We start from the raw sequence: 24,116 nt of genomic DNA, 5'->3' as shown, positions 1-24,116 counted from the left end.
ATTGACTTACAGTCGGAGTAGTACCCCATTGAGAGAACCCTCTTAGAGTCTCTAATCTATCCCTCTGTTTCCATGGGTTAGAGGCCAACTCATGATTGTCTTCCTGTTATTTAAAGAGAGCCTGTCATTCTTGTTAACGTCTTCCTGTTTACCTACTAAATTTATTGGTTCATTTTGTGTATGTGTATGTGGGTACAGTGAGTGGGTGGGGATGGTGAACAGACAGCATAAATAAACAGATAAATAAAAGGAACTGAACCTAATGCTACATCATATTAACCTACTAGACAGAGCCTGATAAAGTTTTACTATTCTATACAACAGTTTTTCTTAAATTTGCTTATTAGTGGAGGTTAGCTTGAGATAAAACAATTCTTTTGACAGCAAATCCTCTGTTTGTGGAAAAATAGTGTGGCTGTTGCTGCAGATTATAAAGTGTTCTTCTGTTCTTAGATTCTCTATCTAACTATACACTTTGTTTCTCCATGCTCCACGCTATCCTGAAGGCTGAGGCTTTGTGTCTTTCAGGATAAACTAACCAATGATTTTTCCATGCTTTACCATAATACAACAGGGTCTAGGAAATTTGGAAGTGATCAACAAGGAGAAGCTGGAGAAATGGAGCTGAAGTGCAACCTGTGTCTACTTTTAGGCATCAAATTCAAAACGTGCATGCTACATGCAAAGTGGTATTTAAATAAATGAAAATAAACTAATAGCCCATTATTTTTTACTGCTGGAGTAAGTTTTGTGCTGCAGTGCAGTTCCCATGAGCCATAAAAGAAGACAAAATTAGTAATGTCTAGTACCTGGTGTAGAGGTATATTGATCTGCTTAAGGAGAGCTTTCACTGCCATCTGGAGCTCGTAGAAGAACAATTGCATGGAGCAGTCAGAAGTATGATCCACACTTTCCATAGCTTCAGAGCCAGGAAGCTTTTGGATCCATTCCCACTCCTCTCTGTATGTTGAGTCAAGTTAAAATTAGAAATACAACAAAAGTTCAGAACCCAGCTCAGAAAATTTCTTAGTTTGTATGTTCAGAACCTGGATAACCATTTTTTGGTGATTAAAACTCAATGTAGTTCATGAAATTTGAACTTTTTCCCGCCCAAATGAAGTTTAAAATGAGCTTTTTCTAGCTTAAACTGACTTCACCTATCAAACCACATAAACCTTGGAACGGCAGGTCTAATTAGTAGGAATCAGTTTTTGATATTGGTGCTTTCAAATATTTTAGTAATGATTTCCTGACTGTCCTAAGTTTTCTTCCTTTGCAGATCCTCTCTAAGTTCTGAGACCCTACATTTTACTGCAGGGTCATCTGCTGGTTAGTTTCAGCAGTTGGGTAACCACAGGACTCTGGTCCAACTCAGGCAACAAACCACATGGCACATTTCAGCCTTGGCCTGTTGTAATCTTGGGGACTATTTTGGCTTCTTTCTCCTTCCAGAAGCTTGAGGAGAATCACAAACAGGAACACCAGACAATTCCAATAAAAGGAATCAGGGGACACTCATCAGTACTTCCAACCTCCTTGCAAACCAGCCATCTGTATCTTTATCCGGCATGCTCTATAATCCTTCCTAATGAACTTTTCTAAATGTCGCACAGAAGGAAAAGGCAAAGAATGGTGATGGGAGGAAAACATGTCTGGTTTGTTCTGCAAAGGCTGCTCTTCAAAAGGAGCTTGAAAAGATCAAGGTAAATGCCTCTTGGGCAATATTGTTTCCACAGGTATGTTAGCATAATTCTCGAAACTCATTCAAATGGCCCAGTTTCTCCTTCAAACTCTGCAGGAACCAGCAATATACTAGCAAGAGCAGACTAGAGAGGAAAGGATCACTCTTCTCTCTGGGGATGGGAAGAGAAGAGGTGCTGACATATGTTTCCACCCTTGTGAAAACCCTCTGCAGGCTCTCCCCAGAGGGATGTAACAGCCTGAGCTCCAATCTGTGGGTTGGAAAATGAAATTGTGTCATGAGCTTTTCATCAGAAAGCACTCTGTTTTAACCAACCAGCTTCTTAGAAAAGTTTCTTTTTTCAGGATATTGGTTTCATTTCAATTCCCACACTGGACAAGACAATGGAAAATTAATCCTTTGTCTCAAAAAGGGAAAAAAATCAAAATTAAATCATACTACAATCTGGGCATACCACTGGCTTCACAATAATAATTGAGATTTTTGAGAACTTGCCCTGGAGTTATTTCTTTTCTCCTATTAGGAGGTATGCCATGAAACACCTACCACCAACTAATAAGTTTGGCTTATAAGGATAAGGAGATGGAACCGGCAGTCTGAAGACAACTGGAATCTTTTGTACAATGAAACTTGGATCCTTGGCAATGGGGAAATTCATTGATATGATTACTTAAAAGATGGAGTGTGAGGCTGAGACTCCAAATTTATAAACCGGTTGAAAGTAACTATTGCCAAGCCAACCCAGAAATGAGCCATGTAACTGATGACAACTAATGTTGATTGTGAAAGTAACCACCAGATGGCAGACTTAAAGTCTAGGTGTAATTGATAAATGAAAGGAGAGAATATGGTAGCTACTGAGTTCTTTGATGAGATTATTATCGTCATTAGCACCAGCACCACCATCTCCTCCATGAAAAAGTACTTATTTAATAATGAACACTGTGAAACATTACAGATATGTTAATAAACTCTTGTGACTTTAGGGACCAAAAGTATATGACCAAATTAGAGATTCTTTTGGTTAAGCAAATCCTTGGGTGTAACTAGAATTTTAGGATCTACTTTGTATTCTTTTTAACCTGAAAAACTCACTCTAGAAAGTTATTTTCTTTTCCTGTTCAGCATAATTCAGTTCATTATACTAGACTTTCAGAGGCCTGCTATGAGAGCAGTTGTAAAGTTGAGCCAGATTACCAAGATTGGGCGATTTTCCCAAAGCTAGCAGGGTAATTCACCATAATGTCAAATTATAGAGCAGAGTTTCCAGAAGCTCAGGCCATGTTACTTCTTTTCTTCCCTAAAGAATCGTAAGAAGTACAGGAAACATACAAAGTCCCCAGGCTAGAGTGAGGGGAGGGGAGAATAAGTGAGAAGGGGCTTAAGATCAAGGGGATCAGTTGCTCTACCAGAACACATTACCATAAACAATACTTAGAAAAAAAGACTGAGAGAGAAAAATGAACATGATCATTTAAGATTATGAAGAAAAGATATTGGAAAAAGCAATGTGAAAAGTAACCAAATTCATTAACCAAATGCAAAGAAGAAACTCAAAAGACAATGCTCCTTTGAGTGGGCTCATTCCTCTCACTCACCAATGCTACCACAAGCTCTCCTTTTCCTACCTTCCAAATGTTAAAACCCAGTTCTGTCTCTGTTCAGTGTGCTGGGCCCTGAGGACATCGCACCATAGAAATTATACTGAGAAGTAACATTCCAGTTTCCTTCTGGCACATCAAATCATTCACTTGAGACACTGATTCATCAAAAGGAAAATCCAAACTCATGACCACTTACTTGGAAATATTACTATTTTCACGTATCTTCACATGGCAGAGAATGTTGGGCAACTTTTGGGTGACAAGAACTTTGATCTGATCCACAGAGCTACATAGCTTTAGGAAACCCAGATACAATCCAGGAGAGAGACGCTGATGGCTTCTTTTGTGATAGGAAAGAATATCCTATGGAATGAAACAAAACAAAACAAAAAGCATCAGTCTCGCAGGGCAGTCTCAAAACCTTTTCCTTCTTAGGGTGGGCCATGCTAGAAATTAAAGCAGTTGTGGCTAAGTAATTAGGTGAGAAACTTTGGATACCACCAGGAATGTTGGGGAAGTAGTGGTGGTACAGCTACACTTAACTTTGGGATAATTCTCTTAGGAGAATTATCTTCCAATCAATCAATATACTTTGCATGCTTATTTTCTACAGCTCTCTTGTGTTAGAGGTAGGTTCGTGGGTTGCAATTGGGTGTAAAGATGGGTGATAAAGAAAAACAGAGTTCATAATTTTTGTCCTTGGAGGGCTTATTGTTTAGTTGGGGGAGAACAAAAATTTGCAAGTATAAAAGCTGACAAACCTGTGCAGGAAGTCCTCATTATCTCAGGATAATTGGCACCAGTAAAAATCCATTTAAAGTGAAACCAGTTAAAATGGGATCAAAATGTTATAGTAATTAGGAATTAAAAGATTTGATTGATTTTTTTATCTTGGAAAATGAAAAAAAAATGCCAATAGGTTTATTTTATCTTTGCATATACATTTAAGTTGTAATTATAATTATGTACTAATTTTGAGACTAAAGAGGGAATGAATTAAATGTCTCTTATGGCTTAATTTTTTTTTTTTACTGAATTGTATGATACCCGAAAGGATATTCCTCACATTTAACTTTCACAGTTTTCATATAAAAGAATTATTTTTGCAGAAGTGTTTGAGTGCTTCATATGTTTTTTTCTTGACATCTTTTAAACTCTTGATATTTCAGTTATTCTCTTATAAAACCCCTGTTAATTTTATGTTTTTCAGTTGTTATCTAGATTCTCAGTAGATGACTTTGCATATGAACCATCTTCACCGACTTCACAAAATTCTCTATCTTATACAAGATTTAAAATTTGATCTTTTAATAGATTTGCATTCAATTTGCATTGTATCATTGCCTCACCACATTCCACAAGCAGCAGAGACTGTGGAAGTTTTTGGTGCAATAGCAAGTGCCAGCTAATCAGAGAAGGATATTTGAGCTGAGTCTTGTTTTACATGTGGTCACTAATTCTCTAGTGAACAATTTGGGTTATAATTTTTGCTTCCGTATACAACTGCAGGGCCTCAGATAAAAAATTATTGGGAAATACAGACCTATTCAGATAATGAGTTATTGAAAATATAGACATATCTCCCCCCCTCCCATTATAGGTAAGACTTTTTAAACATTTGGGCAGGGGGTGGGATGGGATGCAGGATTAGGAGTGATTAGTCAGGTAACTGATAAAATTGATTGTAAGGGAAAGTTTCCTAGAGGTGAGAGTTCAGCTTGGCTTCTGTAGAATGAGAAATAAAAGGAATCAGCGCTATCATTAAAGGTGGGGAAGGCAAGAGGAAAAGAAAAACAGCTATGTTAAATTTGTACAGAATTCTGTATGAAAGAGAGGAGCATGAGATCTTCCCTGACTGTGATACTCTGAAGGAGTGATCCTTCCTTTGTAGAATTGTGGGCAACATCGTACACATATTATCATGCATTGTGTCCTCTGCCCCATCCTTTATCAAATACATATTGAGTTCCTGTGGTGTGTCAGGCAGTATGGGAGACACTGGGGTTTCAGGTGAACATGATATGACCCCTCCTCTTGAGGAGGCTGAGAAAAATAAAAACAAAAGATTGCAATACACTGAAATCAGTGCAGATATACAGAAGAAGGAGTGCTCAACTTGTATTTTTCTTCTTTTATGATCTTTTCTTGAACTAGTCAATGAAATTAACAGCAAGACTTTGTTTTTTTATTGTGTCATGTCCTTAATACCCAGTACTGTTGCCTTATATAATAGGTATACAATATATGAAAATCAGGCCAGATCCCCAAAACAGAAGGAAATAGAAGAGGGGCAAAATAAGGTTGGTTACAGTTGGGAGGAAGACCTGACTAACTACCATGTGAAGAAAAGTAGAGACTGACCAACTTTTTTTTTTCATCACAAAGTTGCATATTCATCATCGTGATCATTTCTTAGAACATTTGCATCAATTCAGAAAAAGAAATAAAAAGAAAACAGAAAAAGAATCCTACATACCATACCCCTTACACCTCCCTTTCACCTCCCTTTCATTGATCACTAGCATTTCAATCTACTAAATTTATTTTAACACTTGTTCCCCCTATTATTTATTTTTATTCCATATGTTTTACTTGTCTGTCAATAAGGTAGATGAAAGGAGCATCAGACACAATCACACAGTCATATTGCGAAATCACACAGTCATATTGTGAAAGCTATGTCATTATGCAGTCTTCTTCAAGAAACATGGCTACTGGAGCACAGCTCTAAATTTTCAGGCAGTTCCCTCCAGCCTCTCCATTACACCTTAACTAAACAGATGATATCTATTTAATGTGAAAGAATAACCTCCAGGATAACCTCTCAGCTCTGTTTGGAATCTCTCAGCCACTGACACTTTATTTTGTCTCATTTCACTCTTCCCCCTTTTGGTTGAGAAGGTTTTCTAAATCTCTTGATGCTGGAGACTAACCAACTTTTGAAAGATATTTAGCAGAAAACAGATCAGAGAAAACTTTGAGTTCTTGATCAAGAAAGAAGGAATTCTTATTAATACCAGGAGATAAGGCTGGGAATTTTAAGGTCTTCTATTCTGTCTTTTAAGAACTATCATGGGTAAGCTAGCTGATTGTTCACTGAAGTTGGAATTTTGGAAAATGAACAATTAATCAAAGGGAGAGAAATGGTTAATAACAGGAGGCAAACTAAAAATATTCAAAGCAGAATTCGATGAAATGCACCCTGGGGAACTGATAGAACGAGCAGATGTGGCAGCAGATTCATGGGTCATTATTTTTGAGAAGTCATGGAGAACTGAAAAAGTCCCAGAGGACTAGAAAAGGGCAAATATGACTATCTTTGAAACAGGAAAGGGAGAAATGTAGGATGACCCTAGTAATTAAAGACCACCAACTGTGATTGGTCTTTGGAGAAAATATAAGGAACCATCAGACAATCAACCTGAAGTCACTTAGGAAATCCTGAGACACTAAATAGTCACCAAGGCTTCATGAAGAGCAAATCATACAGCCAATTTCAATTTCTAACAGCAATAGTATGGGATTCACACACCAGAGGAATCTCTACAGTAATCTTTTTCATTAGATAGCTTGGGAAAAGTAATGTATCGACTACATTACTTTAATAAGCAGAATATCTGGATTAAAAATTAGTGGGTGATGGAGGTGGGGTGGGAATAGTAGACATATTGAGAAGGGATTGGCCCTGAGGGTCAGTCTGTCTAGCCTATTTATTGATGTTCCAGACAAAGAAATCAAGAATGTGTGTATCAAATTTGTGGATCCCAAATTTGGTGTATTTTTTATTTTCTGGAAAATAGTAATAAAACTTTGAATGACCTTCTGCATTGGAAAAGTAAGCCTATCATACTTAAGGTTGAAACTTAATAAGAAAATGTGCTTATAAAGACTCAAATCCAAAAGTACAAATATAGGATGGGTATGAGTGTAGCAGAAAAACATGTGGGGTCAGAGTTGACCACTAATAGAGTATGAGTCAGGAACATACTGTGGTTATACAAAAACCAACACCATTCTGAGATGGGGTAATTCACTTTCATTCAATTTTTTAAAAGATCATTACTGAGCACCTATTATTTATTTTCTTGCCTTTACATAATCATTTATCCTTCATTAGTCACAATGAATAGAAAGAAGCTGTCCCAGTCACATAAACGGAAAGGCAGTAGAGAGGCTTCCTCAGGCCAAATCAAATGCTCACGGGCCTATGTATTACCTCTTTGATCCCTAGCCTGCATTTCTAGCCTCTTCTATTACAGTCCTTTAGCGTTCCTTATCTCCAGTCAAAATGGATATGCTTTTCCCCCACACATCCCAACTTTCTTTTGGTTATTGATTTACAGACTCGCTCTATAAGTGCTACCAACTTCTACTGTGCACATACTCTGTATCAGGCATTGTGCTAGGATATTGATGACACAAAGATGAAAGTCATGATCCTTCCCTCGTGGAACTCAGATTTCAATGTGTGAAAGAGGCAGGTAAGCATGTTTTTCTATCCCAGTGTGATTAAGGCTACAAGAAGGCTTGTGTAAGGTCTGCTGTGGGCCCAAGGGATGGTGAGATCTACTTTTCCAGCTTCTGCTTCTTTTCTTCACCAGTCCCTCTAGTTTATATCTTCCTTTCTTCTCTTCTCTCTTTCTCCACCTGGTGAACTTAACTTACCCTTCACAGCTCAGCCAAATGCCACCTCTTCTGCAACACCTTCCTTGATATTTCCAGGCAGAATTAATGGCTGCTTTGTCTATGCTTCCATAGTACACCGTTTGTACTGCTATCAGGCTCTGGTTTAATTCTGCCTTGTATTACCTTGATTTGTTTACAAGTCTGTCTCCCTTCCTTGACTGAACTCCTTGAGAGCAGGGACCTTGACTTATTCATTTGTTTTTCCTATAGCACCTAGCAGAGTGCCTGGCACCTAGCTGGTGCTGGAAAAATGTTTATTAAAAATGAAGTGAGAGGCCCAGAAGTGGCAGGGGTCTGGAGTTGGGCCTCTGGGAGAGAATATGCAGCACTGGTAAAGTGATTAATAAGGTTATGTATATCCAGCCTCTCTTCATTGGTCAGATATCCAAAGAGCTTGTTAGCAAACAATGAAGAGTTGCTTTTCCAATAGCTACTGGGTTTATGTTTTGCTGATGGTGTATGGAAGCTGAATTGTCCAGGATAGAAGAGGTCACAAAATGGCGGCTGGTGGTCTCTGTGGGCCCAAGATTGTGTGGACTGCAAAGAATTTAAATTTACTGAATTATTTTCTAACTTTTAAAAACCACAAGATTTTTAAACACAAACTCCAGAATTTCAATTTATTTTTAAAAGTCAGTTAACATTTTAACCCTAGGACCACTTTCATCTATGCAGGTAGCTGATGCAAAATAGGGGCTCTTTCCTTTAGATGGGACAAAGGCTCTCCAGGCTACCACAGTCCTTACTACTCCCACGTGTTTCTTTTTTTAAAATGGAGATACAATTCACATACCATAAAATCAGTCCCTTTAAAGCATGTAAATCAGTGGTTTTCACACTGTGAATTCAGTGGTATTCACAAGATTGTGCAACCACAATCTAATTTCAGAACATTTTCATCACCCAAAAAGAAATCCTATACCCACTAGCAGATACTCCTCAATGCCTCCTCTCCCTCCCCCAGGACCACTAATCTTTTTATCTACTGGATTTACCTGTATTCTGGACCTCACATATAAATAGAATCATATAATCAGTGACCTTTTGTGCCTGGCTTCTTTCATTTAGCATAATGTTTACAAGTTTTATCTATGTTCTAGCATGAATCAGAACTTCATTTATTTTTATGGCTGAATAATATTCCATTGCAGGGTTATACCACATCTTGTTTATTAGTTGAGAGACATTTGGGTTGTTTCTACTTTTCGGTTATGATGAACAACATGTACAAATTTATATGTGAATCCAGTTATTTCTTAAGTCTAGTCCAATTGGCTCATTTCCATTAACCTCCTTGATTCTTGTAGTTTTTGATCCTCCTAGAGGCTGCCTGAGGGGTTGAGGGTAGAAAGAGCAGGAATGTGACTGGGAGTCATGGGAATACAGGAAAAGAGATGTCTAATTAGAGCCTTTAGGAGGGAAGTGCTGTTTGCTGTGTGATAAAGGCCTTCTGCCATGCTTCTGGATATAAATCAGAAAAATGTGAACCGATGGTGATCTGAGTTGAGGAAAATGGGAACAACCTAGATATGATATTTATTGCTTAGGGATCCTGTTAAAATGTAGATTCTGTTTGGTAATCTGAAGAGGTGGGGCACTTATTTCTAATAGACTTCCCAGTGATCCTGAGGAGGCTTTAACATTGCTTGGGTTTTTCTAGGGAAAGAAATGATAAAAATCACTGCCATTTATGAGCATTCACTTTGTACATTCTTCTAAATGCTTTACTCATTTAATCTACAGAAGAACCCTCTGAAGTAGATACTACATTGTCTCCGTTTTGTAGAGGACTGAGAAGTGAAGCATCTTGCCCTAGTCACACAGCTTGAAAGGTAGAGTCAGGATGCAGACCCAGTCAGCCTGATTCCACAGCATGCCGCACAATGTGACGTGATGCAGCAGAAAGAAGCCAGGGCTTCTAGTCAAGCTGGTAGTCGCTGCTCCACTGCTTCTGAATGGTTTGCGGCCTGGAATTGTGGGGATTGCCCAATCTGCTTTAGGGAAACATCAAGACCTATCTTCAGCTTCATGTTGACTTGGTGGGGCCAAATCCTGACATAATCTAATCTTAAGTCTAGGATTGATTGATACCAGCTACAGTAGTTTATTACCCATTTCCACTCCTAGTGGAAGGCCTGTGTAGGAAGGAGAGGAGAGAGAAAAGGTGGGGAGGGGGGAGAAAGGGAGAAAGGGACGGAAGGTGGGGGTTGGGTGGGGAATGAGACCAAACAGGAATGTGCCTGTCAGTGGGGGTAAATTTTCCACTTGGATCTGTGTGGAAACCTGATCCTGTCTCTATTTTTAGTCTCCCTCTCTAACAACCTTTAGCCGGATTGGAATTTTTCTGCACCTGTAACACATTTTTAATGTAGTAAGTCTAGTAAGATTGAGGTCTTATATCATGCTGAGGCCTGTACTGTGTTTCTAGGAGCAACGGTAGCCCAGAGTCCATTTTATCTCTATAGGGAATTATTGTATTAGTCACCCTGTAAAAGCCCAATTTATTATATCTTAAAAAAATGTTTCTTTTAGCACTTGCTTATAAAAAGTGAAGAAGGGAGCCACAAATGCATCTGTGCTCCCTGCCCCACCGTCTTCATATCCGTCTTCATATGTCTATACATACCCTCTATCAATTTCATATGAGTCTAAATTCCGCAAAGTTAAATCCACAGGTATTTGCTTTGATTATTAGTTTACCTTTTGATAGACTGGACTCTGCCCTGGTTTGAGCCAGTGCAAGTAATGGAAAGGTGAGATTATTGTTTTAGCTGCCCCTCGATAAGGGATGAAAGTAAGTTTGTGGGCTGGTGACTTAGCTACTTATAGTGACCATGAAGGGCTACTAGGGCCAAGGCTTAGATCTAGCTCATTTATATATGACTGAACCTTTCCTTTCCCATTACTTCAGTTCAGCTATTTAATGGATAAATGCCACTGGTTGCAAGGGGCTCAATTTAGATGTTTTTGCCAGCTTTCCCACCTAACTGGAGAGTTCTAGACAACTCATCCACATCACTAGGCTTTATAAAGGAAGAAAGGGAGGGAGGGATGGAGGGAAAGAAGCATCTCAAAGCCCATGTTCATATAAGAACACCTGAGGCACTGTGCTGACATGTCTAGGTGCTACCACCTAAAATAGGCTGCCTGGTTCTATGCTTCCTGAATTTCGAATTTTGGTGGCTCTTAGGTACTCAAGTGAGCCTTTCATCCTTTATTTCATCCCTTATTCACTAAAACTCTAACTCCTGTCCCATAATGTGATATAACATAGCAGAAAGAAGCCTGGGCTTCCCATCAGAAGATCTGAATTCAAGTCTCTTCTCTGCTGTTTTCTAGCTGTGTGACCAGGGACAGACCCAAGTTTTGTGGGTCCTCAATCTGATACAATAATTGGAAAATATACAAAATGATGAATGCAACATTGCTAGCATCCCTCCCAGGGCCTTGGAAGTGAAGAGCCGGATGCATACGCCTTGTTAGCGTCACTAAAGCTCCATCTGTATGACTCTTAACCTCTCTGAGGTCACTTAACCTCTCTGAGCCTCAATTATTTCATTCGTAATATAAAACTGAATCTTGCCTGTCTGTCCCTTGGGATTATTGTAAAGAATAAGTAAGAGTAATTATGTATGAGTGTTTTTGTTTAAAATGTCATATATTATATACCTAGGTATATATGTCACTTTATGGTTTAGAAATGTATTATTGTAGTCCATTCAGATATTGGTTTAATGTTTGATTATACTATCTGTAGATCCCCTATTCGATTATTTGTCTCAATTCATTGGTCAGTAACATTGCCAGAGGGCCCACTATTTGTACTTGATGAATATCAGATGTGGAGATTGACAGATTAACTTCTGAATCTTTCCTGTGCATGGAAAATAAGCAGACTGTCCTTGGACCATCTCCACTCCATCACTGAATATGTAAATGGATCCTAAAACTAGAGCCTTGATAAGTGTGTTTAGAACTTAAAATATATCAGGAAATTGAAATGGCTACATACCTGGATGGTTATCAGTAAAATGTCTAAAGCTGTTGGCTCCTCAGGTGTTGACAGAGATTTCCTCTGACTTTGCAGTTTTGAGATCTGCATCCATTTGCCATTAAAAAACGAATAGAGCATCTCTACCTCTCGGATGGTTACTATGAGTGTATTTCCATGTCGGTCTTTAATGGGCTCATAGTACACTCTTCCCAAGTTGTGGGTTCCAAGTAAATTCTAGAAACAAATAAATTACTGCTAGCTAGAGGATATTATGCTGATAAATGCACACACTGCAACAAAAGATGGTGTGAATAATTATCTGAGGTTTCTGAGAAGCTGTTTTTTCATATTTAAACCTAAATATGTGGCACATAGAAATGTACTTAACAGAAAAAAAAAAAACCCAAAAATGTCTTCACCATCTGCCTGAAAGGATTATAATAAAAGGCACAAAAAATCATATTTTTTAAAAAGCAAATTCGATATCTGTAAATATCTCTTCCCCATATAGAGACACCAGCATATAAACCTCAATTACCAGTATTTGAAGAGAATCCCAGATGTTTTAAAGAAAAATGCCTGATATTTCAAGTATGCTGCTTGTGGAGTTTTCAAGAGATCTACAGTAAGCTAGTATGAGGTGGGTTGTTTAAAATGAAGAAGTGAATTGACAATGCAGCACATTGTACAGGTCCCCAACTTACTTACTACACTTTCCCTTCAAGCTACTTTAATTGGGAGATTGGCCTGGTTTGACTTATCTGCATTTCAGGGGTTCTATTTATTTAACATTTTGTTAAAATTGTTTATAATCTAAGTCACCTGAGGCAGATAATACTTTGAGAAAGATAGGAAGGGTAGGATGCCATATTAAATGGGGAGGATCCCTGTTAGATGTTACTAACATAAATAGGAATTTTACAAATATGCAGGTTTTGAAGATTTCTAAACTAGAGCACTGGAAGGACAGAATCAAATCCCCTCTTGCTTTATATTTATAATTTGTAAAATAAATTTTGTCATCCTAGAGCTGCTAGCAGTTATTTTTGTGAGCTCACACCAATGCTGATTAGATGACCTGTTTGCATGAGAGTAAAGAGAAAAGTGGAATTAGTAAAAGTGACAAGGATGCCTAAAAATGAATGAGCCAGCTGATTAATACCCACATCCATGAAACACTGGAATGTTCCTTTACAGGTAGGGACTGTGTCTTAAGCATTCTATTTTTTCCCCACAGAGACTGGACACATAACAAGTAAGGAATTTCATAAATAACTATTGACACGTTATAAAAATTAATTTGGCAGGATTATTATTTTATAAAATTGCCTGATCAATCAGATTATTCCTTTCCAATAGTTGACTTCTAAATCATAGAGAAGTTAACTTGCATAAGGCCTTTCAGTGCAGCTCTATGTAGTACTACAGTTTTATACAAAGGTAGTGTGTTGGAAATAAAAAAAAGAAGCCTAATTTGTAGCATTTGCTGATTTCTGTGGTGTAAATACTTCCTTCATAGCTGATTTCAAGCTAACAAGGGTTTAATAACAGGCTTTCAAAACTCTTGAAGAGTTAACACTTGGCTCTCCTGAGCTAGCACAAGTTGGCACCAGTACACCACTGCTATTAAGACTTTACTTATACTGGTGTGGAGTTTCAGGATGGCTGTCATTCATTAACTGTAGGACTTCTGAAAAATTACTTACCCTCTCTAGCCTGGAGTTATATCACCTGAAATTAAGGGTCCTTTCAGCTCTGTCATCCCCAATGTTAATTCTTACTTCATAGCGTTTGGGGGATTAAATCCCCCAAATAATGCATGAGAAAGTGCATTGTTAACTCTCAAGCCTGATATAAGGTAAGGTTTAGGGCTTTCTTTAGTGCTCTAATTGGAACCCTACTCTGGCTTATGCTTACTCTTTCTCAAGACCCAGCCCAGGCTTCACCTCCTCTGTAAAAATTTTTCCAGCTCTCTCAGGTAGAATTTACCATCTCTTCTTTTATCCCCAACTGCTTCCTGTATAAATTTCTATCTTAGAACATCTCTGCCTTTACTGCATATATTGATGTACATATCATGAGATTGTGACTATTTCATTTCTGTGTCTCTGGGTCCCTTGCACAGTGCCTGTCATCTAGCAGGAGCTCAGTAACATTTTGTTGACTGAACTAACACACTGCATTAAGACCTTAGAAAACATGATTTACTTTGGACCAAAGCTGATGGGGAAACATGGATTGAAGTGGTCATTTCATTTAATTAGAGTTATCAGTGGCTCATTGTCAGCTTTGGGCATGTTAACTAATGGTCTGAGCAATGAAACACTAAATTCTTCTGAAATTCTTGATTCACACCAAATTAGGCTGGGTAGCTAGCTTTTGGGCGAGCCCATTTTAAATGGGGAGCATCCTTGGGAAAATAAATCACAACCATGTTCCTTGGAGAGATATTCAGGGGTCTTTAGGGTCCAAAGGAAAAACACACTGCGCCACTATCCGGGGGATATAGGACCACAGTCATGCTATGTAATCAAGGTTAGAGATCTGAACACCCGCCGATCCTGAGGGTAAGGAGGAATAAGAGTTACCTGATGTCTAACAAGAATGCATTGAGGTCATAACTAGAACAAATCACAGGACTGTCAGTGAGCCCGAGACAGAGGCCCTGTTTAGAGACCTTTACTCAGCTGTGGCATGGGAAGTTGAAGAATGTCCAGAGTAGGGATATGAAGTACTGGAAAAGAAGAGTAAAATTTTGGGAAAGCCATTTTTTATTTACCCTTGAGGAATGAAAAAAGTAACAGTATTCATAAATTATCTGGCTTTTACTCACTAACACTCATTCTAAAAGCCATGTAGGAGGAAGGTTTAATGTAACCTTCTGTAGTATCAGATTATTACTGTATTTTAAGGATTAATAGTTCAGACACCTGTCAATAAAAGAGCAATGGGCACTGCTGCCTTTTAGGGCCTTTGCCATTTTCCTAAGAGAAAGAGAAACAATTTGGGGTCTTGGGCCACTTATAAACTTTTTCATCTTAATTTTTTTATCTAAATGCTGGCATTTGGAACATTTTATCCAAATGTTGTGTCCTCCTGACTAGGTAATATTAGTTAATTAACACACCCCTCACCTTCTTTCAAAAAAAATTTAAGGTTGCTTCTCCTAAATAGTTTCCAAATGATGCCAAATAGACTCCTACTTTTTTTTTTAAACTATAAAATGGATACTTTCTTCTTTGTAAAATTTTTGTAAATTAAAACAAAATAAGATGAAGTTTTGGGAAGAATGCAGGCTTTGGAGTTAGCTATATCTGGATTTGAATCTAGACCCTGCTACTTCCTATTTGTGTGCTCTTGTGCAAGTTATTTAATCTTTCAGGCCTCAGTTGTACCATCAGTTAAATGAATATTAATAACAGTCCTTTCTCATTAAGTGAAGATTCAGTGGGATAAAGTTTGTAAAGTCCTTAGCTCAGTGCCTGGCACCTGGTCCATTAAACAAATGAAGCTGCTGTTCTGCTATTATTATTATATATTGAAGGATGTCACTATAGAGCAGAAACTAGAAAACATGGCACATATTGCACATGGGTTGGTTTGCCCTGTGAGAAAGGTAAGTCAGGTGCTATGGAAACAGGGATGGGGGGAGAGAAGAAAGATTGTGATGAAAGTCCTGATGTGTGCCCTGATAAACTATCTGGGCTGTTATTGAAAGAACATAAATGGGGAATGACATGGTCAGAATCGTTTGGATGCCTACTCCACAGGGGTGTGAAGAACAGATTAGAGGGTGCTAAGACTGGAGGCAGAGGGATGACTTTGGAGGTTTTTGATGTAATTGGAGTAATGAGGCAGTGGTATTGGGACTGGAAAGGAAATGAGAATAAAATGAGATGTACCAGAGATAAACCAACATATGGGATTTATATGTGACTGATGCCAATCAAGCTATATGTAATCAATTTTTACCTTCCTTAGAACATAGTAAAAAAAAATGTTAGATTAATAAAGCAGACTAAAATATTAAATATGTATCCATTTCCCCCAATTTTTCTTCCCCTTCTGAAAAATTATTTTCTGCACTGTCCCCACAAAAAAGGTGGTTTCAATATTTTAAGGCATTCTAAAGATTAGCAAGTAGTTTGGGGAGTATGTCCTACAAAAAAAATGAAAGCACTTCTATTATTTAGTCAGGCAAATCCAAATTTGAAGAAGAGAAGGGAAAGCACAGCAGTGCTGAGGTATTTGTTGGGACCCTATAAAGCGTAGCTGTTTAGCACTAGGAGACTCTTTTACCAAGTAGGGATGGAGCTGAGGTGGTTGTCCAGGTGGAAACCAGTACGTGAGGCACATATCTGTGATCCCTTTTCCCTTGGGTTAGAAAGAATTTCCCTGAAGTGTGACCTTTGGGGTACATGGGGTTAGATTAGCAAATACATTTTTTCATCCCATCAGTACTTGCTAAGGGTCTTCCATGTGCTAGGCATTGGGGATAGAGTGGTGATTAGGCTCAAGAACTCATAGTCCAGTGGGTCACTAAACATATAATGATACAAATAATTAACTAAAGGGGATAATGACCACCATTCAGAAGGAAGAATACAAAGTATTATGGGAGTGATTCACTTCATCAGGATATCAAAGAAAGGCTCCTTCACGATTATAAAAATAAAACTAAGAGCTGAAGGATTTATAGGCAGTAGCAAGACAAAGAAGTGAATGAAGAGGATTCTAAAGAGAGGAAGCAACATTGAGTTAATAAAGAAGACCTAGACAGACAGGCCAGAAAGTTGGAAGAAAATCAGGAGAGTGTGGTGTCCTGGAAGCCAGGGGCTGGGCAGTTTTAAAAAGGAGAGGAAGACCAAGTGTATCAGATGCTGTGGAGATGTCAGTAGAGCAGAGGACTTAAAAGTGTCCGTTGGAGTTAGTGAAACTCAAGTCATCAGCAGAGATGGATTCAGGTTTTGTGGAGCCCTGAACTGTATTATTTTTGAGCCCTCTTTAAGACAAAGAGTACAAAATTACAAATATAAAATTAAGTTTAAAGTGAGTACTTATTTAGAATGAGGAAAGAAATCCCTCCTAAATACTGAAGTATTTGGAGTTTCACGTCCCCTTTTCCCCTTAATATTTCCTTTGGTAATTTACCAGTAATACTTCCTGACTGCAACCTTTCCCACCTAAAACCCTGGACAATTTCTATACTTATAGGGGCTGATGTAAGTGAAAGTTCCTGAAGTGCAGGCTTCATCAGCGTCATGTTAAGTCTGCCTCTTAAGTCTGCTATCATGATAAGTCCACTGGTAGCCTTAGAGAGAACAGTTTTGTGGGCCAGGTGGTAGGAAAAGAAAGGAAGGAATGAGAACTGAATGGGAGGTGAGGGAATAAGGAATAAAGAGAAATGTAGGCAACTGTTTCTACAAATTTGGGTGCTGGGAGGAGTAGAGAGATAGTTTGGTAGCTGAAGAGGCATGCGAATCAAAGGAAGGATTTAGGGGGAGGTTAAACTGGAGAGAATTGAGCATTTTAAAATAAAGATAGAGAAGAAATGGGACCAAGAGCACATATAGAGAGATGAGCCTTTGGTAGAGTGAGTGAAACTTTATTTTTTGGATCAGTAGGATGGAAGGAGGAGATGGGGTTAACACAAGAAGATTTGTAAATTTGGTGATGAAAAAATAATTAATTCCCATTTATTTTTTAGTGAATTACATAGTGAAGGTATCGCTTATGGTAGGGATGGACAGTAGGAGTTAGGGGAAGGGATGTGGGAGATGGAAGTTTTAAATTGTTGCCTTCTAGTGTGGGGAAACAAATTTAGTAAAGAAATGAATGAAGCTGTTAGATAGCATTACATGTGAGAATTGTATCATGCATTTAACCTAAAACCAGTCAGCCCTTTATTTTTTGGTGACATTTTCTCCAAGGCAATGTGAAACTACTCCAGTGTGGACAAGTTGAATGCAACCAGCCATGGGGTTTTGCTAAATCAATAATATGGAGGAAGATAGTGGCTAAGAAAATTTAGGATATTTGCAAGGGAGTGATTATGTTGGCCCAAGGAATCTAAGCTGGACAAGGAGGGAAATGCAGAGGGAATTGATGGATTATGAAAAGTGGTGGAGTCAGTAGACTTGGGGCAAAGGAAAGTCAAGAGCTGTTGCAGTCAGAGTATTTGAGTGAAGCACACTGACCATCACGGCTCCCCTCTAGACCTGCATTGTCTAACTGCACTGGTTGGCTTCCAAGCAACATGTGATCCTTCTAGCGGTGACTGATGATTTAAATGAAGATGTTCTAGGAAACCTCAACTGAACATATATAAAAAAGAGCCCCACTTGAAATTCTAAGGTTGTTCAACCTATGGTGTAGGCACTCTTGGGCTGTATACTGGGCTACTGGGAGGGTCTACTTAGGGATCTGAGTTTTCTGGGAAAGAATGTTATAAGGGATCAAGGATCCTTCCAGGAATGAACTTTGTCCTAAAGGAAGAACAGTTTGAAGAACAATAGTTTGGTCTAATGCAAGTGGGTCACTGATGAAAAGGAAGTGTGGTTTGAATTCAGCACAGTCATCTTGGCTCAGTTCCAAGAATTTTTTTGAGTTGAAAGAGATTCTCACTCAAGATTCTGAGTCAAAATGGAGAGCACTGTTTGCTGAAACCACTGAGACTGCTGAAAACAGTGCAGTAAATTACCTATGAAATGTAGTCTACACAGAAGGATTGAAGTTTACTTTCAGAATTAATTGGAAATAAATAATAATAACAGCAACAATAGTTATTATTTTTGTTATTGTTATTTATGAGTTCAAGAAATGAAGTTCCTCCAACTAGAGATGGGGGTTGAGCTATAAAAATATTTTTGTATTATAATGACCCTGTTTTTATGCCTTGGCCGGTCTGGCCTGTCCAAAGACAGATTACCTAGATTCCTGGTATGCAGATTCCTGGGGTTGATGTAACTGACAGCTTTGTAGGTAGATACTCATTCCTGATAAAGGCTTTAGTGATTTCATGAAGACCCCTATTACATGTAGCAGATGATTTTCTGTGCCAAGAAACACAAATTTACGTAATACCAGAAAATAATGAGAGGAAAACCCCGAAGAGGTTGGCTAGAATTCAATGCCATTTCTAAGAGGAGCTCTGTAAGCTATATAGATTCTTGCACGGCTTGGGAACCTGATCTAATTGGATTGATAGTAAGGAAGGATTAATAATTTCAGAATTAAAGGTAAACTTTTAAGAGTTTAAAAAAGAGCAACAAGCAAAAATGTATGCAAATATCTGTGCTTTATCAAAAGCATCAAGTCAAGAAACTCCTTTACATATATACTGGTTTCTTTCTCCATCTCCATGTATGGTTGCATAGGATGATAGAGAACCGAGGGTTCTTCCAGTAATCTGGTGGAATTCTTCTTGTTTTTCAAGTGATGAGACTCAGGAGCAGACAGGGGAAATGAGTTTATTGTTGAATATCAAATTTGGAATTCATGTCTTATCACTACTTGTTTAGTGATCACTCCTGGACTTGTCAAGAGAGATCCTTGTTTATCTTTAAGGGGATTGCCAAAGGCACAGTTTCCCTATCTGACCAGGTGTGCAGTTCAAACTGTCCAAGAAGCCTTCACCTGCTAGGGATCTGCAGGAAGAAAGAGCCTACCCTTTTTCTTTCTAGGAGAGTGATGGGATTGGTGACTGAACTGATCATGTTTTTCTAAACTTTCCGTGGGGGTCTGGGTGGAAGCCTGGCCCCTCACCTGTAGCTGGGCTGTTGCTGCAAGCATCTTCTGCCTAGTTTGCAGGACCGTGGAGGAGGACATGGAGATGGGTACACTTTGCCGCAACCACCTTATATCTTCCCACATACAAGACAGCTGCAAAAGAAGTCACGAGGTCGTATCATTGTCCAAGCCAGTACATGATTTAGGTTGTGGCATCAAAGCAAAGTAGGGAGAAGGAAACCTGACCCCTGATGTTTGTTCTCCAGTCCATTTTCAGATACATGCAAAACAACTTTTTGATCTCTGTCCAATTGGAAAAAGATCTGAATGTTAATGAAACAGTCAACCCCACATTTTAGTCTTTGCCAAAAGGTCCCATAACTCAGAATAGTGGAGACACAATCTGACAGGGTGCAAGCTTCTTTGCTTTGAAAATGTAGTGTGGACACTACTTTGCAGTTTTTTATGGCATGGGTATATTAGGGCTGAAAAGGACCTTTGCGATAATTTACTCCCACCCCAATACTTTGATCACTGTAGACCCTTCAACTAAATTTTCAGCAGAGATTTATGTGCAGTAACATCAATGCCAAGTGGGGGAAAAATGAAATCAGAACTCAGTATACCTTCGTGAACCACAGAAAGTCTTGTGTAATTGAACTGGTGTGACAGTCATCTATTTCAACAATCGGTATTTGATCTTCATTGGTGACTAACATATTGTCTTTGTAATAAAATATAACAGCAATGTAGAGTCCCCTAAAAAGAAAAAGCAAAATAAAAAATTGTCCTCACCCAGTTACTTTACTAAGCCCGAGTCTCGGGAAAAAAGTTTTTTTGCTTATAGTAAAAGATAATTTACAATGTACCAAGAGCATTAATTATTCCTGCTGAGTATTACAAATTCACTGATGAGAATTCTCTGAGAAATTACTAACTTGCCCAGATTCTGAGGAGAAAAGTGGATTTTACTCTGTTCAAAACAAAAGAAACTTCCACCAACTTTCCACTCAGAACCCAAACCAGCTAATCTCTGAAGTTAAGACTTTCTGGAAAAACTACATAGAACCCACCGTTTTAAGGTCTTCACAAACTTGTTTGAGGAATGAAATAGGTGTTTCAAGCTCCTTGAGACTGACTGCTTGCGGCCCGTGGTTTGAAATTTTGAACTTTCTGGAATAAAGGAAAAAATTTTGCATTTGGCAGATGAAAATTTCCATTTTCTACCTCCCACCTACCTGCCTTCCCCTCTTCTGTCCCCTCAGCATCACATATCCTCAGCTTCATGGAGGATTCAGTTCATTCATTCCGACAAGAAGCTCTTGTACCTTGAGATGCCAGCTCCTCAAAAAAAGTTGGAGATGAGAAATATTTATAATTCCAGGGGAAATCACTTAGGTGTTCTCTTTATAATCTCAGGATGAGTATTGTATTATAAGGTAGGTTAAAGAGAAATGGAATCAACCTCTTTCCTTTCTGTTTCCTCCCCCTCCCATTGCCTTTTAATATTCACGCACTTGTCATTGCTGGCAAAATTCTCCTTATTAGTCTACGTATACCATTAAATTTTTTTATTACAAAATTAATATTAGCACATTACAGAATTTTAGAGGATAGAAAAAATCCCTTTCCCTATCAATATCATTCCATTGCATTCTGCAACAGTTTTTCCAGTGTATGTGCTGACTTAAATAATAGTTGCAGGGAGAGGTATGTTTATCATCCTCATTATTCAGAAAAAGAAACTGAGGCAGACATGGTGAATAAATTGCCCCAGATAAGAAGGCAACATGGAAAAATGGAGACATTCTTTCATTCATTTACTAAACAGACATTTCTTGGGACACAACACTGTGCACTGGCTGCAGTGGTGAGCAGATCATCCATTGCTTCTGTTCTGCTCTTCAATTTACAGTCTGGGGCTCTTGCTAATAAAAATACTAGATTTCCTACAACAGTAAGTCTTTGCAAACAATGCTCTATGGAGCTGAACTAGATGATCATCGAGACCCCTTTCATTTTCTATATAATGAAGGGAAGCTGAGGTTATTGATGTGACCACCAAATTTTGACAGACATGTCACTGGAGATGAGAACATGGTCCATATCATTGCTGTTAGTCGTAGAAACCTGGGAGGATGGCTCATGGCTGTGACCCACTGTGCCTCTGCCTATGATCCTCTAGGAGCATTGGGCATGAACTGACAGACTCAAGCATTCATGCCAACTTCAAGCTTGTGCTGTGAATGATTATCCCTGGCAGAACAAAGCAAAAGCACTTTCTTTTCTGAAAATGAACGTGTTTTTTGAACGTGAATTTGACTGGTCATACCCTACGTGAAAATGATGCTGCTAGTATTCCCTTTAAAGGTAGCATATTAAACATATTCATTCCATACCACTGTTTACTAAAACCTCACTAAAACCAGAGTAATGAGATATATTTAAAAAGGAAACAATATCAATCTATAAAGACAAAGAGATGGGAAAGCAAACAAAAGAAATAAATTTTGGAGTCTGGAAAACAGATGGACAGATGGATTTAGCAGACCCGAACAGGATGAATACTAAGTCAGCAGTGGAGAAAGCTGGGAAGTAATGTGATTCACTTCTTGGCCACCACATCCTTCTGGAAATGTGGGGCGAGGGGCACTAAAATCAAGAGGATTGTTGAAAGCAGTCAGATTCTAGATCACCTCCCTAATTCTGTATAGCTGGACAAATACCCCTTCTCCATTTTAGAAAAGACGTATTGGCTTATTTTCTGGAAAGCATAAAAATAGAGGTTTCTGCAGTGGGAGATACCACATACAGTTAAAAATGGGTTTGGGAAGGGAGGTGATACTTTACCCAAAATCGGTGGGTGTTTCCCCTGGGCTCTCAGAACACTGGGCTTTCAGAACCCTGGCACCCAAACATATGTCCTCTGGAAGGATACTGGAAGAAACTTTTCCAGAGAACTGATCAGCCCAAGAGAAAATACCCTAAGATATTGAGAGTGAGAGTTTCTGAAAGAAAAGAACAGGCCAGATAACTCTCCAGTTCAGCCTATAAATAAAGAGCACTATCCATGTGCTTAGAGTTTTCCAATATGTACTTAGTGCCCTTCTCTTAAATCTGAGCCTACATCCAGAATCACCAGACAGTTGAGAAAAGCATCTATCATGAAAGACAGAGGCCAAAAATAAAAATAATAAAATTAAACAAAAGAACAATTTAGAAGGAAGAGAGACTATGTTGAAAAAGAATATATGAAATGAAACAAAGCCTATCATTAATGTCCTGACAGATAAAAGAAGATATTGTACCCTTGTAAATGGATAAGAATCTTTAAAAGGAATAATAAGAAAAAAAGAGAAAGAGTTGAGAATAAGAAATGTTATTAAAAAACTGACAAACCCAATAGAAGGCTTAGTAAATAAAATTGAGGATATATCCTAAAAGTTAGAGCAAAAGGATAGGGAGATGGAAAGTAGAAGAGGTTTAATAAAAAAAAAAGGGAAACTTAAGGGCTAGAGGTTCAATGTCTGAATAACTGGAGTTCTTCTAAGAGAGAACAGAAAGGAGTGAAAGAAGTAATTTAAGAAAATGTTTCATAATTGAAGGCTTTAGGTTTCCATGTTGAGAAGGCTTCTGAAGTGTCTAGCAAAAGAAACAAAAATAGAGCCACACTAAGACATATTACAAAGAAATTTTAGAACATTGAGGACAAAAGGAAAACATAAAATCTTCCAGAAAGGGAAAAAATGAGTTTTCATATAAAACTTTGGGATCAGAATGCTATCAGACTTCTTCAGCACTGAAAACTAGAAAAGAATAAAGCAATGCTTTCAAAATCTGCACAAAAATTATTTTTACCATACATTATTTACCTATCCAAGTTCTTGACTAAATATAGAATAAATACATCTTTAGATATTCAGTCTGCTAATGAATTAATTCATTAATTTAATCTTCAGAACAACCCTGCAAGATAGATATTATTATCCAAATTTTATGGATGAAGCTATGATTCAGAGAGGTTAAATTATTTCCCCAAAGATACACAGTTAATAAGTGGTAGAATTGGTATTTACAATAATTTTTTCCCCTGATTTTAAAGTTTGTAAAGGTTTATTACTCTAATAAACCACACAGAATATCAAAGTAGTTGAGTATTTTAAATAACAATTTTTAAGTTCTCACTATGCAATACCTATATTATCCTTAATTTAACCTCTTAGACTAAGAGTTTTATATCATCGTAGAATTATTTCCCTTTTGCATGAGGTCATTTGTTTTTATCTTGGGATATTTTAGTTTCACAGCTCCCAAAGTTTGTGCCTTCGAATACTAACTCTGTGAAAAAAGTTTCTCATGGTCAAATAAATTTGGAAAATGCTTGGTTACCCAAATATGTCTC

At 38.1% G+C, this 24,116-nt stretch overlaps 1 protein-coding gene and 1 long non-coding RNA gene across 10 annotated transcripts in view; one reads left to right on the top strand and one right to left on the bottom strand.

Annotated features, from left to right (window-relative positions):
* The window catches only part of ANKFN1 (ankyrin repeat and fibronectin type III domain containing 1), a 436,237-nt gene that overhangs the window by 36,165 nt on the left and 375,956 nt on the right, over nt 1–24,116 (bottom strand). For all 5 annotated transcript variants that reach the window (XM_077164850.1, XM_077164848.1, XM_077164851.1 and 2 more), the window contains 6 exons: nt 20,788–20,887; nt 20,341–20,473; nt 19,751–19,867; nt 12,005–12,220; nt 3,503–3,669; nt 810–960 (listed from right to left, as the gene is read on the bottom strand). In XM_077164850.1, the coding sequence (XP_077020965.1) occupies nt 810–960; nt 3,503–3,669; nt 12,005–12,220; nt 19,751–19,867; nt 20,341–20,473; nt 20,788–20,887 (884 nt within the window). The remainder of the gene's footprint in view (nt 1–809; nt 961–3,502; nt 3,670–12,004; nt 12,221–19,750; nt 19,868–20,340; nt 20,474–20,787; nt 20,888–24,116) is intronic.
* Nucleotides 1–24,116, top strand: part of LOC143687670 (uncharacterized) — a 177,454-nt gene that overhangs the window by 35,167 nt on the left and 118,171 nt on the right. Inside the window, exons 4-6 of one of the 5 annotated variants that reach the window (XR_013177628.1) lie at nt 7,650–7,787; nt 12,498–12,626; nt 13,015–13,283. The exons of 3 other annotated variants lie outside the window; for them this stretch is intronic. This is a non-coding gene — a long non-coding RNA (uncharacterized LOC143687670). Of the gene's footprint in view, nt 1–7,649; nt 7,788–12,497; nt 12,627–13,014; nt 13,284–24,116 lie in introns of those variants that run through there. One more of the 5 variants, XR_013177629.1, reaches the window with a different exon arrangement.

Source organism: Tamandua tetradactyla, chromosome 6 (genome assembly GCF_023851605.1).
Source record: "Tamandua tetradactyla isolate mTamTet1 chromosome 6, mTamTet1.pri, whole genome shotgun sequence".
In the NCBI taxonomy this organism is placed as follows: domain Eukaryota; kingdom Metazoa; phylum Chordata; class Mammalia; order Pilosa; family Myrmecophagidae; genus Tamandua; species Tamandua tetradactyla.
Note: the sequence above shows the minus strand (reverse complement) of the source record. Positions and strands in the feature narration are given on the sequence as shown.